Below are 14,530 nucleotides of genomic sequence, written 5' to 3'. Positions count from 1 at the left end.
TGTTTTCACAGATGTTTATAAGACCTATACGATGTATTGTCACATCACATGTTTTTACAGATGTTTATATAAGTGGGTGAAATAGTTTGTAGCGTGCACCGTGCACAGTGCGCACGCACTCCATTTTGTCTAGTTTTCAGAAAAGGGATGAAGGATAGAGAGAGAGATGAAAGAGTCAGGAGAATTAGCACATTGTAGAAACAGATCAAAAGACACAGAAAAAGAAAAATCAAAGCCATATGAATATGAATCCATATCCATAAGAATAAATAGCAGCGCAGGAGGCTTAACGCTATGCAGTTCAAGGACCTCTCAGCAGAGAGAGAGAGAGAGAGAGAGAGAGAGATGAAGCAGGGACCCTCACTACGTATAATGTACAAGTGTGTAGATAACATTTATGTATTTCATTTTATAGGCGGCAGTTTGGCAGCACTATGATCTGCGCTGTGTGAATTATTGTTTTATGTAATTATGATCAAGTCCATGGACATTTAACCCTATGTAGTCAATTCTTGGTAAAGTCGACCTTTTTTGCTCTGCACTTCTTTGAACTATATGCCTTTAACATCTTATTGTTTGGCCAATTATTTGGGGGCACACTTTGCAATATCATCATGGCCCACATGTGGGCCCATGTGTTAGCAGAGACATGTGTTAGCATTATGCTATGCTTTAAGCTATTGAAAAATAGCAGATCTACAAGCTCGTAGCTTGGGCAGGATCCCCTTTTGGTGTTAGCATTACGCTATGCTTTAGCTATTGAAAAATAGCAGATCTACAGTACAAGCTCGTAGCTTGGGCAGGAACCCCTTTTGGTGTTAGCATTACGCTATGATTTAGCTATTAAAAAAATAGCAGATCTACAAGCTCATAGCGCGCCACCGAGTGGCGCGCTACGAGCTTGTAGGTCTGCTATTTTTTGAAAAATCGAAGAACGACTGACATAGAAACATAGCTTTTTCAGAAAACTGTCATTTTATAGAATCTGATCTCAGGTCAGAACGGGTTAACACTAATACAATCTAACAACATAACTGTTCTATTTCCTGCAGACCTGCTGGCCGTTCCCAAACACCCGTATATTATATTATATATATATTATATATATTATATTATATTTCCTGCAGACCTGCTGGCCGTTCCCAAACACCCGTATATTATATTATTATTATATTATATATATATATTATATATTATTATATTTCCTTCAGACCTGCTGGCCGTTCCCAAACACCCGTACGCCGCCATGGAGAACTGGGGCCTAAGCGTCTTTGTGGAACAGAAGATCCTATTGGACGCCGACATCTCCTCGCTGTCCTATCAGATGGAGCTGACCATGGTGGTCGTCCACGAGATCTGTCACCAGGTGACCTGACCTGTCTGTCTGTCTGTCTGTCCTGTCTGTCCTGTCTGTCTGTCTGTCCCCCTCTGCTGCGCCTCGCAATATACACATTTAAATTCAAAGGGCTTTATTGGCATGAGAAAACATACGTTTACATTGCCAAAGCAGAAAGAACAATACAACAATACAGCAATACAATCAAAACAAAAATGATGTACATTTGAAGGTCAGAATCTTCAATAGATCAAATTCTATGTACCAAGGTCACTCGATGCAGGTATAGTGCAGGAATATACACAATGATTAGTCTTTAGGGTGGTTGTGTTCCATTTGATATCCTTCTCCTATCACAGCAACTCACAAATCTTGCTGCTGTGTTTGCACATTGTTGTACTTCGCCCAGCAGGTATGGGAGTTTTTTGTCATTGGTCATGTTTTCAAAATCTCTGTGTGTGGTTGTAATATACACAACAAACACACACACACACACACACACACACACACACACACACACACACACACACACACACACACACACACACACACACACACACACACTTACTTACCGTACTTTCTGTCAGAGTTGATCTACATACATCAAGCTGACAATGCTGACAACATAAACGGGTCGTTATAGATTGACTGGCAGCTGCTTCATGTGCAGAGAGACATCACTAAACTAAACGTTCTCTGCTTCATGTTCAGAGAGACATCACTAAACTAAACGTTCTCTGCTTCATGTTCAGAGAGACATCACTAAACTAAACGTTCTCTAGAGAGACATCACTGAACTAAACGTTCTCTCAGAGAGACATCACTAAACTAAACGTTCTCTCAGAGAGACATCACTAAACTAAACGTTCTCTCAGAGAGACATCACTAAACTAAACGTTCTCTCAGAGACATCACTAAACTAAACGTTCTCTCAGAGAGACATCACTAAACTAAACGTTCTCTCAGAGAGACATCACTAAACTAAACGTTCTCTCAGAGAGACATCACTAAACTAAACGTTCTCTCAGAGACATCACTAAACTAAACGTTCTCTCAGAGACATCACTAAACTAAACGTTCTCTAGAGAGACATCACTAAACTAAACGTTCTCTCAGAGACATCACTAAACTAAACGTTCTCTAGAGAGACATCACTAAACTAAACGTTCTCTCAGAGACATCACTAAACTAAACGTTCTCTCAGAGACATCACTAAACTAAACGTTCTCTCAGAGAGACATCACTAAACTAAACGTTCTCTCAGAGAGACATCACTAAACTAAACGTTCTCTAGAGAGACATCACTAAACTAAACGTTCTCTCAGAGACATCACTAAACTAAACGTTCTCTCAGAGACATCACTAAACTAAACGTTCTCTCAGAGACATCACTAAACTAAACGTTCTCTAGAGAGACATCACTAAACTAAACGTTCTCTCAGAGAGACATCACTAAACTAAACGTTCTCTCAGAGAGACATCACTAAACTAAACGTTCTCTCAGAGAGACATCGCTAAACTAAACGTTCTCTGAGAGACATCACTAAACTAAACGTTCTCTCAGAGACATCACTAAACTAAACGTTCTCTCAGAGAGACATCACTAAACTAAACGTTCTCTCAGAGACATCACTGAACTAAACGTTCTCTAGAGAGACATCACTAAACTAAACGTTCTCTCAGAGAGACATCACTAAACTAAACGTTCTCTCAGAGACATCACTAAACTAAACGTTCTCTAGAGAGACATCACTAAACTAAACGTTCTCTCAGAGAGACATCACTAAACTAAACGTTCTCTCAGAGAGACATCACTAAACTAAACGTTCTCTCAGAGACATCACTAAACTAAACGTTCTCTCAGAGACATCACTAAACTAAACGTTCTCTCAGAGAGACATCACTAAACTAAACGTTCTCTCAGAGACATCACTGAACTAAACGTTCTCTAGAGAGACATCACTAAACTAAACGTTCTCTCAGAGAGACATCACTAAACTAAACGTTCTCTCTGAGACATCACTAAACTAAACGTTCTCTCAGAGAGACATCACTAAACTAAACGTTCTCTCAGAGAGACATCACTAAACTAAACGTTCTCTCAGAGACATCACTAAAATAAACGTTCTCTAGAGAGACATCACTAAACTAAACGTTCTCTCAGAGAGACATCACTAAACTAAACGTTCTCTCAGAGAGACATCACTAAACTAAACGTTCTCTCAGAGACATCACTAAACTAAACGTTCTCTCAGAGAGACATCACTAAACTAAACGTTCTCTCAGAGAGACATCACTAAACTAAACGTTCTCTCAGAGACATCACTAAACTAAACGTTCTCTCAGAGAGACATCACTAAACTAAACGTTCTCTCAGAGAGACATCACTAAACTAAACGTTCTCTCAGAGACATCACTAAACTAAACGTTCTCTCAGAGAGACATCACTAAACTAAACGTTCTCTAGAGAGACATCACTAAACTAAACGTTCTCTCAGAGAGACATCACTAAACTAAACGTTCTCTAGAGAGACATCACTAAACTAAACGTTCTCTCAGAGAGACATCACTAAACTAAACGTTCTCTCAGAGAGACATCACTAAACTAAACGTTCTCTCAGAGACATCACTAAACTAAACGTTCTCTAGAGAGACATCACTAAACTAAACGTTCTCTCAGAGAGACATCACTAAACTAAACGTTATCTCAGAGACATCACTAAACTAAACGTTCTCTCAGAGAGACATCACTAAACTAAACGTTCTCTCAGAGAGACATCACTAAACTAAACGTTCTCTAGAGAGACATCACTAAACTAAACGTTCTCTCAGAGACATCACTAAACTAAACGTTCTCTCAGAGAGACATCACTAAACTAAACGTTCTCTCAGAGAGACATCACTAAACTAAACGTTCTCTCAGAGAGACATCACTAAACTAAACGTTCTCTCAGAGACATCACTAAACTAAACGTTCTCTAGAGAGACATCACTAAACTAAACGTTCTCTCAGAGAGACATCACTAAACTAAACGTTCTCTCAGAGACATCACTAAACTAAACGTTCTCTCAGAGACATCACTAAACTAAACGTTCTCTCAGAGAGACATCACTAAACTAAACGTTCTCTCAGAGACATCACTAAACTAAACGTTCTCTAGAGAGACATCACTAAACTAAACGTTCTCTCAGAGAGACATCACTAAACTAAACGTTCTCTCAGAGAGACATCACTAAACTAAACGTTCTCTCAGAGAGACATCGCTAAACTAAACGTTCTCTCAGAGAGACATCACTAAACTAAACGTTCTCTCAGAGAGACATCACTAAACTAAACGTTCTCTCAGAGAGACATCACTAAACTAAACGTTCTCTCTGAGAGACATCACTAAACTAAACGTTCTCTCAGAGACATCACTAAACTAAACGTTCTCTAGAGAGACATCACTAAACTAAACGTTCTCTCAGAGAGACATCACTAAACTAAACGTTCTCTCAGAGAGACATCACTAAACTAAACGTTCTCTCAGAGACATCACTAAACTAAACGTTCTCTAGAGAGACATCACTAAACTAAACGTTCTCTCAGAGAGACATCGCTAAACTAAACGTTCTCTCAGAGACATCACTAAACCAAATGTTCTCTCAGAGAGACATCACTAAACTAAACGTTCTCTCAGAGAGACATCACTAAACTAAACGTTCTCTCTGAGAGACATCACTAAACTAAACGTTCTCTCAGAGACATCACTAAACTAAACGTTCTCTCAGAGAGACATCACTAAACTAAACGTTCTCTCAGAGACATCACTAAACTAAACGTTCTCTCAGAGACATCACTAAACTAAACGTTCTCTAGAGAGACATCACTAAACTAAACGTTCTCTCTGAGAGACATCACTGAACTAAACGTTCTCTCTGAGACATCACTAAACTAAACGTTCTCTCAGAGAGACATCACTAAACTAAACGTTCTCTAGAGAGACATCACTAAACTAAACGTTCTCTCAGAGACATCACTAAACTAAACGTTCTCTCAGAGACATCACTAAACTAAACGTTCTCTCAGAGAGACATCACTAAACTAAACGTTCTCTAGAGAGACATCACTGAACTAAACGTTCTCTCAGAGACATCACTAAACTAAATGTTCTCTCAGAGAGACATCACTAAACTAAACGTTCTCTAGAGAGACATCACTAAACTAAACGTTCTCTAGAGAGACATCACTAAACTAAACGTTCTCTCAGAGAGACATCACTAAACTAAACGTTCTCTCAGAGAGACATCGCTAAACTAAACGTTCTCTCAGAGACATCACTAAACCAAATGTTCTCTCAGAGAGACATCACTAAACTAAACGTTCTCTCAGAGAGACATCACTAAACTAAACGTTCTCTCTGAGAGACATCACTAAACTAAACGTTCTCTCAGAGACATCACTAAACTAAACGTTCTCTCAGAGAGACATCACTAAACTAAACGTTCTCTCAGAGACATCACTAAACTAAACGTTCTCTCAGAGACATCACTAAACTAAACGTTCTCTAGAGAGACATCACTAAACTAAACGTTCTCTCTGAGAGACATCACTGAACTAAACGTTCTCTCTGAGACATCACTAAACTAAACGTTCTCTCAGAGAGACATCACTAAACTAAACGTTCTCTAGAGAGACATCACTAAACTAAACGTTCTCTCAGAGACATCACTAAACTAAACGTTCTCTCAGAGACATCACTAAACTAAACGTTCTCTCAGAGAGACATCACTAAACTAAACGTTCTCTAGAGAGACATCACTGAACTAAACGTTCTCTCAGAGACATCACTAAACTAAATGTTCTCTCAGAGAGACATCACTAAACTAAACGTTCTCTAGAGAGACATCACTAAACTAAACGTTCTCTAGAGAGACATCACTAAACTAAACGTTCTCTCAGAGAGACATCACTAAACTAAACGTTCTCTAGAGAGACATCACTAAACTAAACGTTCTCTCAGAGAGACATCACTAAACTAAACGTTCTCTCAGAGAGACATCACTAAACTAAAAGTTCTCTCAGAGAGACATCACTAAACTAAACGTTCTCTCAGAGACATCACTAAACTAAACGTTCTCTCAGAGAGACATCGCTAAACTAAACGTTCTCTCAGAGAGACATCACTAAACTAAACGTTCTCTCAGAGAGACATCACTAAACTAAACGTTCTCTCAGAGAGACATCGCTAAACTAAACGTTCTCTCAGAGAGACATCACTAAACTAAACGTTCTCTCAGAGAGACATCACTAAACTAAACGTTCTCTCAGAGACATCACTAAACTAATCGTTCTCTAGAGAGACATCACTAAACTAAACGTTCTCTCAGAGAGACATCGCTAAACTAAACGTTCTCTCAGAGACATCACTAAACCAAATGTTCTCTCAGAGAGACATCACTAAACTAAACGTTCTCTCAGAGAGACATCACTAAACTAAACCTTCTCTCTGAGAGACATCACTAAACTAAACGTTCTCTCAGAGACATCACTAAACTAAACGTTCTCTCAGAGAGACATCACTAAACTAAACGTTCTCTCAGAGACATCACTAAACTAAACGTTCTCTCAGAGACATCACTAAACTAAACGTTCTCTAGAGAGACATCACTAAACTAAACGTTCTCTCTGAGAGACATCACTGAACTAAACGTTCTCTCTGAGACATCACTAAACTAAACGTTCTCTCAGAGAGACATCACTAAACTAAACGTTCTCTAGAGAGACATCACTAAACTAAACGTTCTCTCAGAGACATCACTAAACTAAACGTTCTCTCAGAGACATCACTAAACTAAACGTTCTCTCAGAGAGACATCACTAAACTAAACGTTCTCTAGAGAGACATCACTGAACTAAACGTTCTCTCAGAGACATCACTAAACTAAATGTTCTCTCAGAGAGACATCACTAAACTAAACGTTCTCTAGAGAGACATCACTAAACTAAACGTTCTCTAGAGAGACATCACTAAACTAAACGTTCTCTCAGAGAGACATCACTAAACTAAACGTTCTCTAGAGAGACATCACTAAACTAAACGTTCTCTCAGAGAGACATCACTAAACTAAACGTTCTCTCAGAGAGACATCACTAAACTAAAAGTTCTCTCAGAGAGACATCACTAAACTAAACGTTCTCTCAGAGACATCACTAAACTAAACGTTCTCTCAGAGAGACATCGCTAAACTAAACGTTCTCTCAGAGAGACATCACTAAACTAAACGTTCTCTCAGAGAGACATCACTAAACTAAACGTTCTCTCAGAGAGACATCGCTAAACTAAACGTTCTCTCAGAGAGACATCACTAAACTAAACGTTCTCTCAGAGAGACATCACTAAACTAAACGTTCTCTCAGAGAGACATCACTAAACTAAACGTTCTCTAGAGAGACATCACTAAACTAAACGTTCTCTAGAGAGACATCACTAAACTAAACGTTCTCTAGAGAGACATCACTAAACTAAACGTTCTCTCAGAGAGACATCACTAAACTAAACGTTCTCTCAGAGAGACATCACTAAACTAAACGTTCTCTAGAGAGACATCACTAAACTAAACGTTCTCTAGAGAGACATCACTAAACTAAACGTTCTCTAGAGAGACATCACTAAACTAAACGTTCTCTCAGAGACATCACTAAACTAAACGTTCTATCAGAGAGACATCACCAAACTAAACGTTCTCTAGAGAGACATCACTAAACTAAACGTTCTCTCAGAGACATCACTAAACTAAACATTCTCTCAGAGAGACATCACTAAACTAAACGTTCTCTAGAGAGACATCACTAAACTAAACGTTCTCTCAGAGAGACATCACTAAACTAAACGTTCTCTCAGAGAGACATCACTAAACTAAACGTTCTCTCAGAGAGACATCACTAAACTAAACGTTCTCTCTGAGAGACATCACTAAACTAAACGTTCTCTCAGAGACATCACTAAACTAAACGTTCTCTCAGAGAGACATCACTAAACTAAACGTTCTCTCAGAGAGACATCACTAAACTAAACGTTCTCTCAGAGACATCACTAAACTAAACGTTCTCTCAGAGAGACATCACTAAACTAAACGTTCTCTCAGAGAGACATCACTAAACTAAACGTTCTCTCTGAGACATCACTAAACTAAACGTTCTCTCTGAGACATCACTAAACTAAACGTTCTCTCAGAGAGACATCACTAAACTAAACGTTCTCTGAGAGACTTACTAAACTAAACGTTCTCTCAGAGACATCACTAAACTAAACGTTCTCTAGAGAGACATCACTAAACTAAACGTTCTCTCTGAGAGACATCACTGAACTAAACGTTCTCTCTGAGACATCACTAAACTAAACGTTCTCTCAGAGAGACATCACTAAACTAAACGTTCTCTAGAGAGACATCACTAAACTAAACGTTCTCTCAGAGACATCACTAAACTAAACGTTCTCTCAGAGACATCACTAAACTAAACGTTCTCTCAGAGAGACATCACTAAACTAAACGTTCTCTAGAGAGACATCACTGAACTAAACGTTCTCTCAGAGACATCACTAAACTAAATGTTCTCTCAGAGAGACATCACTAAACTAAACGTTCTCTAGAGAGACATCACTAAACTAAACGTTCTCTCAGAGAGACATCACTAAACTAAACGTTCTCTAGAGAGACATCACTAAACTAAACGTTCTCTCAGAGAGACATCACTAAACTAAACGTTCTCTCAGAGAGACATCACTAAACTAAAAGTTCTCTCAGAGAGACATCACTAAACTAAACGTTCTCTCAGAGACATCACTAAACTAAACGTTCTCTAGAGAGACATCACTAAACTAAACGTTCTCTCAGAGAGACATCGCTAAACTAAACGTTCTCTCAGAGAGACATCACTAAACTAAACGTTCTCTCGGAGACATCACTAAACTAAACGTTCTCTCAGAGAGACATCGCTAAACTAAACGTTCTCTCAGAGAGACATCACTAAACTAAACGTTCTCTCAGAGAGACATCACTAAACTAAACGTTCTCTCAGAGAGCCATCACTAAACTAAACGTTCTCTAGAGAGACATCACTAAACTAAACGTTCTCTAGAGAGACATCACTAAACTAAACGTTCTCTAGAGAGACATCACTAAACTAAACGTTCTCTCAGAGAGACATCACTAAACTAAACGTTCTCTCAGAGAGACATCACTAAACTAAACGTTCTCTAGAGAGACATCACTAAACTAAACGTTCTCTAGAGAGACATCACTAAACTAAACGTTCTCTAGAGAGACATCACTAAACTAAACGTTCTCTCAGAGACATCACTAAACTAAACGTTCTATCAGAGAGACATCACCAAACTAAACGTTCTCTAGAGAGACATCACTAAACTAAACGTTCTCTCAGAGACATCACTAAACTAAACATTCTCTCAGAGAGACATCACTAAACTAAACGTTCTCTAGAGAGACATCACTAAACTAAACGTTCTCTCAGAGAGACATCACTAAACTAAACGTTCTCTCAGAGAGACATCACTAAACTAAACGTTCTCTCAGAGAGACATCACTAAACTAAACGTTCTCTCTGAGAGACATCACTAAACTAAACGTTCTCTCAGAGACATCACTAAACTAAACGTTCTCTCAGAGAGACATCACTAAACTAAACGTTCTCTCAGAGAGACATCACTAAACTAAACGTTCTCTCTGAGACATCACTAAACTAAACGTTCTCTCTGAGACATCACTAAACTAAACGTTCTCTCAGAGACATCACTAAACTAAACGTTCTCTCAGAGACATCACTAAACTAAACGTTCTCTAGAGAGACATCACTAAACTAAACGTTCTCTAGAGAGACATCACTAAACTAAACGTTCTCTCTGTTCCCCGCGGTGCTCTTCCATACAGACAGATTAATATCAAACATGTTATAAAAATGTGACCAATTGTGACCCCGTCTAAGTCATTGGATTCTTTTTTTTTCTTACGTTTTCGTTGTTTATGTCATAATGAAAGCATGCGGGGAGGAAAGGAAAGGAAAGGGTGTCATTTTAATCTATTGAAAGTAGCACTGTGAGATCGTCTCGTGGTGAACGTATTGAATGCACATCTTATTGAACTTGACGTGAACTGGATTTGATCGGTGAGAGAGGAGATGATATTTGAAATGTGACCCAGTTTCCATAATTAAGAAACCAGCTGAATTAACGAATATATAATGTGACGATTGAATGGAAGCCAAAATCATTGAAGAAGACATGCTCTATCCCCAAACCGAGAGAGGGAGAGAGGGAGAGAGGGGGAGGGGGAGGAGGGGGAGGGGGGGGGGGGGATACTCAGAGAAAGGGAGTAGGATTTTTTCATATACACACACATACAGAATATAACGATATATGAACGCGCCACTCCGCTCCCTCTCTACCCTGGAGAATCGCCACTATACATTTTATGTTTCTTTTCATTTCTGAATTCTGATGATTTAACCCATTCTGCGCGGGAACCCGTTTTGGAGTTAGCATCATGTCGTGCTTTAGCTATTGAAAGATAGCAGATCTACAAGCTCATAGCGCGCCACTGAGTGGCGCTACGAGCTTGTAGGTCTGCTATTTTTTGAAAAATCGAAGAGCGACTGACATAGAAGCCACAGGTCTTTGTTTTTCCCTGCCTTTTGTGTGTTTGTGTGTGTGTGTGGGGGGGGGTCTGCCAGCTACGCAAAGGGGGAGTGTGGAGCTTGAATGTGTGCCCGGAGTGGGGGTGTGTGTGTGTGTGTGTGTGTGTGTGCGCGCGTGTGTGTGTGCACTTGTGTATGTTCACGTGACAGGGTGAGTGAGAGAGAGATATAAAGAAAAAGAGAGTGGGTGTTTTTGCATCTGTGCTCAAGGTTAGTTGCTACGGTAACACCATTCACCTATGATGTATAAGCATGCCTCTCTCTCTCTCTCTCTCTCTCTTCTCTCTCTCTCTCTCTCTCTCTCTCTCTCTCTCTCTCTCCAGTCTAATGGATGTCTCTCTCTCCCCCAGTCTAATGGATGTCTCTCTCCAGTCTAATGGATGTGTCTCTCTCTCTCTCTCTCTCTCTCTCTCTCTCTCTCTCTCTCTCTCTCTCTCTCTCTCTCTCTCTCCCCTCCCTCCCTCCCTCCCCCCCCCCAGTCTAACGGATGTCTCTCTCTCTCTCTCTCTCTCCCCAGTGGTTTGGTGACCTGGTGACCCCAGTGTGGTGGGAGGACGTGTGGTTAAAGGAAGGCTTCGCTCATTTCTTCGAGTACGTGGGGACGGACTTCCTGTTTCCTAAATGGAACATGGTGAGTGGATGTTATGTAATTACTGTAACCCCTGATGGTGTTAGCATCATGTTATGCTTTAGCTATTGAAAAATAGCAGATCTACAAGCTCATAGCGCGCCACCGAGTGGCGCGCTACGAGCTTGTACGTCTGCTATTTTCGAAGAATCGTGAAAAGTGACATGGAAAGTGTTTGAGAACGACTGACAAGATAACAATAATCAGGATTTAGATGACATTTGCAGAATCGTTCCCAGGTCAGAATGGGTTAAGGAACCACCACTCGAACCCCACGCATCCATATTGAAAAATAAATCACACCGGTGTGAACTGAGTGGTGCAACTCCCCTCTCCCCCCCCCCCTCCTCTCTCTCTCTCTCTCTCTCTCTCTCTATCTCTCTCTCTCTCTCTCTCTCTCTCTCTCTCTCTCTCTCTCTCTCTCATTAGCAGGCAACAGTACAGCACTGTCTCTCTCTGTTTCTGGCACAACAGCGCCCCTACTGGTACCCATAGTCATACTGGTGCTCATTTTTTACATAGGACGCCTCCGTCTCTCTCCCGCAAAATATGAACGCTTTTTGGATCACATATCGTATAAATTAAAATGATCGCAATGTGAGGTCAACTTTGTAAAGTCAACTTTTTTAGGAAAGTGTTTCCGGTTCATGGCTTTCAGAGTAAAAGCGCTCAGACAACTCCGGCACCCCAGAGCTCCTATTTTGAAGCACTCCCGGCACTGAATCGGTTTTAACGTCACATAGGCGAACACGGACATTGCTGTTCCTTGGACTCAAAAAAACTCCAATTTGCACGTTTCCGTGAGATCCGAGTGTACACATGCTTTCCATATGTTCACGTCGATTATATGCATCTTTATCTTCCCCCTCATTGTTTACCTGTACTGTACGCTTGTTTGTAATAATGTCCTCATCATTCATTCAGTCTATACATTAACCCATTCTGACCGGGCACCCATTTTGGTGTCAGCATCATGTTATGCTTTAGCTATTTAAAAATAGCAGATCTACAAGCTCATATCGCGCCACCGAGTGGCGCGATACGAGCTTGTAGGTCTGCTATTTTTGAAAAATCGAAGAGCGACTGACATTTTTAGAATCTGATCTCAGGTCAGAATGGGTTCATCAGACCAGTGTGTGTCCGGTGGAAACCTCGTATGAATCTGATCTCAGGTCAGAATGGGTTAAGGACCTTGGCTGAGCGAGAGAGCCTATTCGCTTATCGTTTGTCCAACACTGATTGCTTTTTTTTTTTATTGTATGGCATTCATAATATTTCATATTGCACCTGTTTAAAGTTTTATTTATTTTTACTATAGGCTCGTCATGATCTGCTGAATTTATAATGACTTTGTGCAATACGTTTTAATGTAGGAAATTAACGGTCGGGTTAATGGATGCTTTCAATAAGCGTGCATTATGGAAGTTAACCCGTTCTGACCTGAGATCAGATTCTAAAAATGTTCTTCTACATCCTGACAGTTTTCTGAAAAAGCTATGTTTCTATGTCAGTCGTTCTTCGATTTAAAAAAAATAGCAGACCTACAAGCTCATAGCGCGCCACTCTGTGGCGCGCTATGAGCTTAGAGTAGATCTGCTATTTTTCAATAGCTAAAGCATAACATAATGCTAACACCAAAAGGGCATTATACAAAAATGGGTTAAAACATGGATGGTACATTTACTCAAGTACTTCCGAATGGGAACCCCTTTTTGGTGTTATTTATCGTGTTATTCTTTAGCTTTTGAAAAATAGCAGATCTACAAGCTCACCGAGTGCCGTGCTATGAGCTTGTAGATCTGCTATTTTTTTTTAAAGGGTGAGTGTTTTTAACTCAAATCTTTGCTTCTTGGAGGTCGTCTGGAACAACATATTTTCAGATGGGGGTCTGAGGCATATTACATATAATTTTTGGGGTCCTTGACATGAAATATTGAGAACCACTGACATAGAAACATGAGGTCTCGGGTCTACATGGGTTAAATACAATTTGTAGGTATTTATTTATTAACTTTAGGCCAATTCCAAAAGTCTATATTTCTGCTCCACTACATCATCTCAGAAGCAAACATTACACTCCCCCCCCCCCCCCCCCCACTGCTTTTATTTGAAAACTTTAGTTATACCAGTTACTTTTTAGCTTTATTATTATCGTTACAAAGCCTACATTAGCCACTTTAGCCCTATATTAAAACTGTTAAAACAGAGCGAATGGGGAGTGAAAATAGATCATTTAATTTCTTTATGAAAGAACAGACGGTATTCCTCATTTATTTTTAAATGTGTTTTTTTTGGCATGCAAGTTTTCCTGAGAAGCTGTTAATGAGCTCTACTGCCTATGCTAATGATCTCTACTGTATATGTTAATGAGCTCTGCTATGCTATCACATGTTTAACCCATTCTGACCTGAGATCAGATTCTATAAATGTCTTCTACATCCTGACAGTTTTCTGAAAAAGCTATGTTTCTATGTCAGTCGTTCTTCGATTTAAAAAAAAATAGCAGACCTACAAGCTCGTAGCGCGCCACTCGGTGGCGCGCTATGAGCTTGTAGATCTGCTATTTTTCAATAGCTAAAGCATAACGTAATACTAACACCAAAAGGGGTTCCCGTTCAGAATGGGTTAACGAGCTCTGTGCCTTAATGAGGTGTGTGTTTCAACGAGCGTTGCGCCTTCACAAGTTGTTTGTTTAATTGGGGCAGCAGTATAAAGGGCAGTCCATACTCTTTTCGTCAGAAAGCTCCGGTACAACTACAACATGACGTCACTCGCAACTTCTCAAACGCATTCCTCCGAATGTTTGTTCTGAAAGCTGCGCTCCCAGATGTTGTGACTCGCCGAACTCTACTTCGGAGAAAAAATAAAATTC

General features: G+C 39.9%; 1 protein-coding gene across 1 annotated transcript in view; it reads left to right on the top strand.

Annotated features, from left to right (window-relative positions):
- Window positions 1–14,530, top strand: part of LOC310853683 (thyrotropin-releasing hormone-degrading ectoenzyme-like) — a gene marked incomplete at both ends in the record, with an annotated part of 235,628 nt that overhangs the window by 109,931 nt on the left and 111,167 nt on the right. Inside the window, 2 exons of the mRNA XM_083758078.1 lie at window positions 1,212–1,366; window positions 11,548–11,661. Of these exons, the coding sequence (XP_083614204.1) occupies window positions 1,212–1,366; window positions 11,548–11,661 (269 nt within the window). The remainder of the gene's footprint in view (window positions 1–1,211; window positions 1,367–11,547; window positions 11,662–14,530) is intronic.

Source organism: Protomyctophum parallelum, assembly GCF_964188405.1.
Source record: "Protomyctophum parallelum genome assembly, chromosome: 22".
Taxonomy (NCBI): domain Eukaryota; kingdom Metazoa; phylum Chordata; class Actinopteri; order Myctophiformes; family Myctophidae; genus Protomyctophum; species Protomyctophum parallelum.
This window is presented reverse-complemented; position numbering and strand designations above follow the sequence as displayed.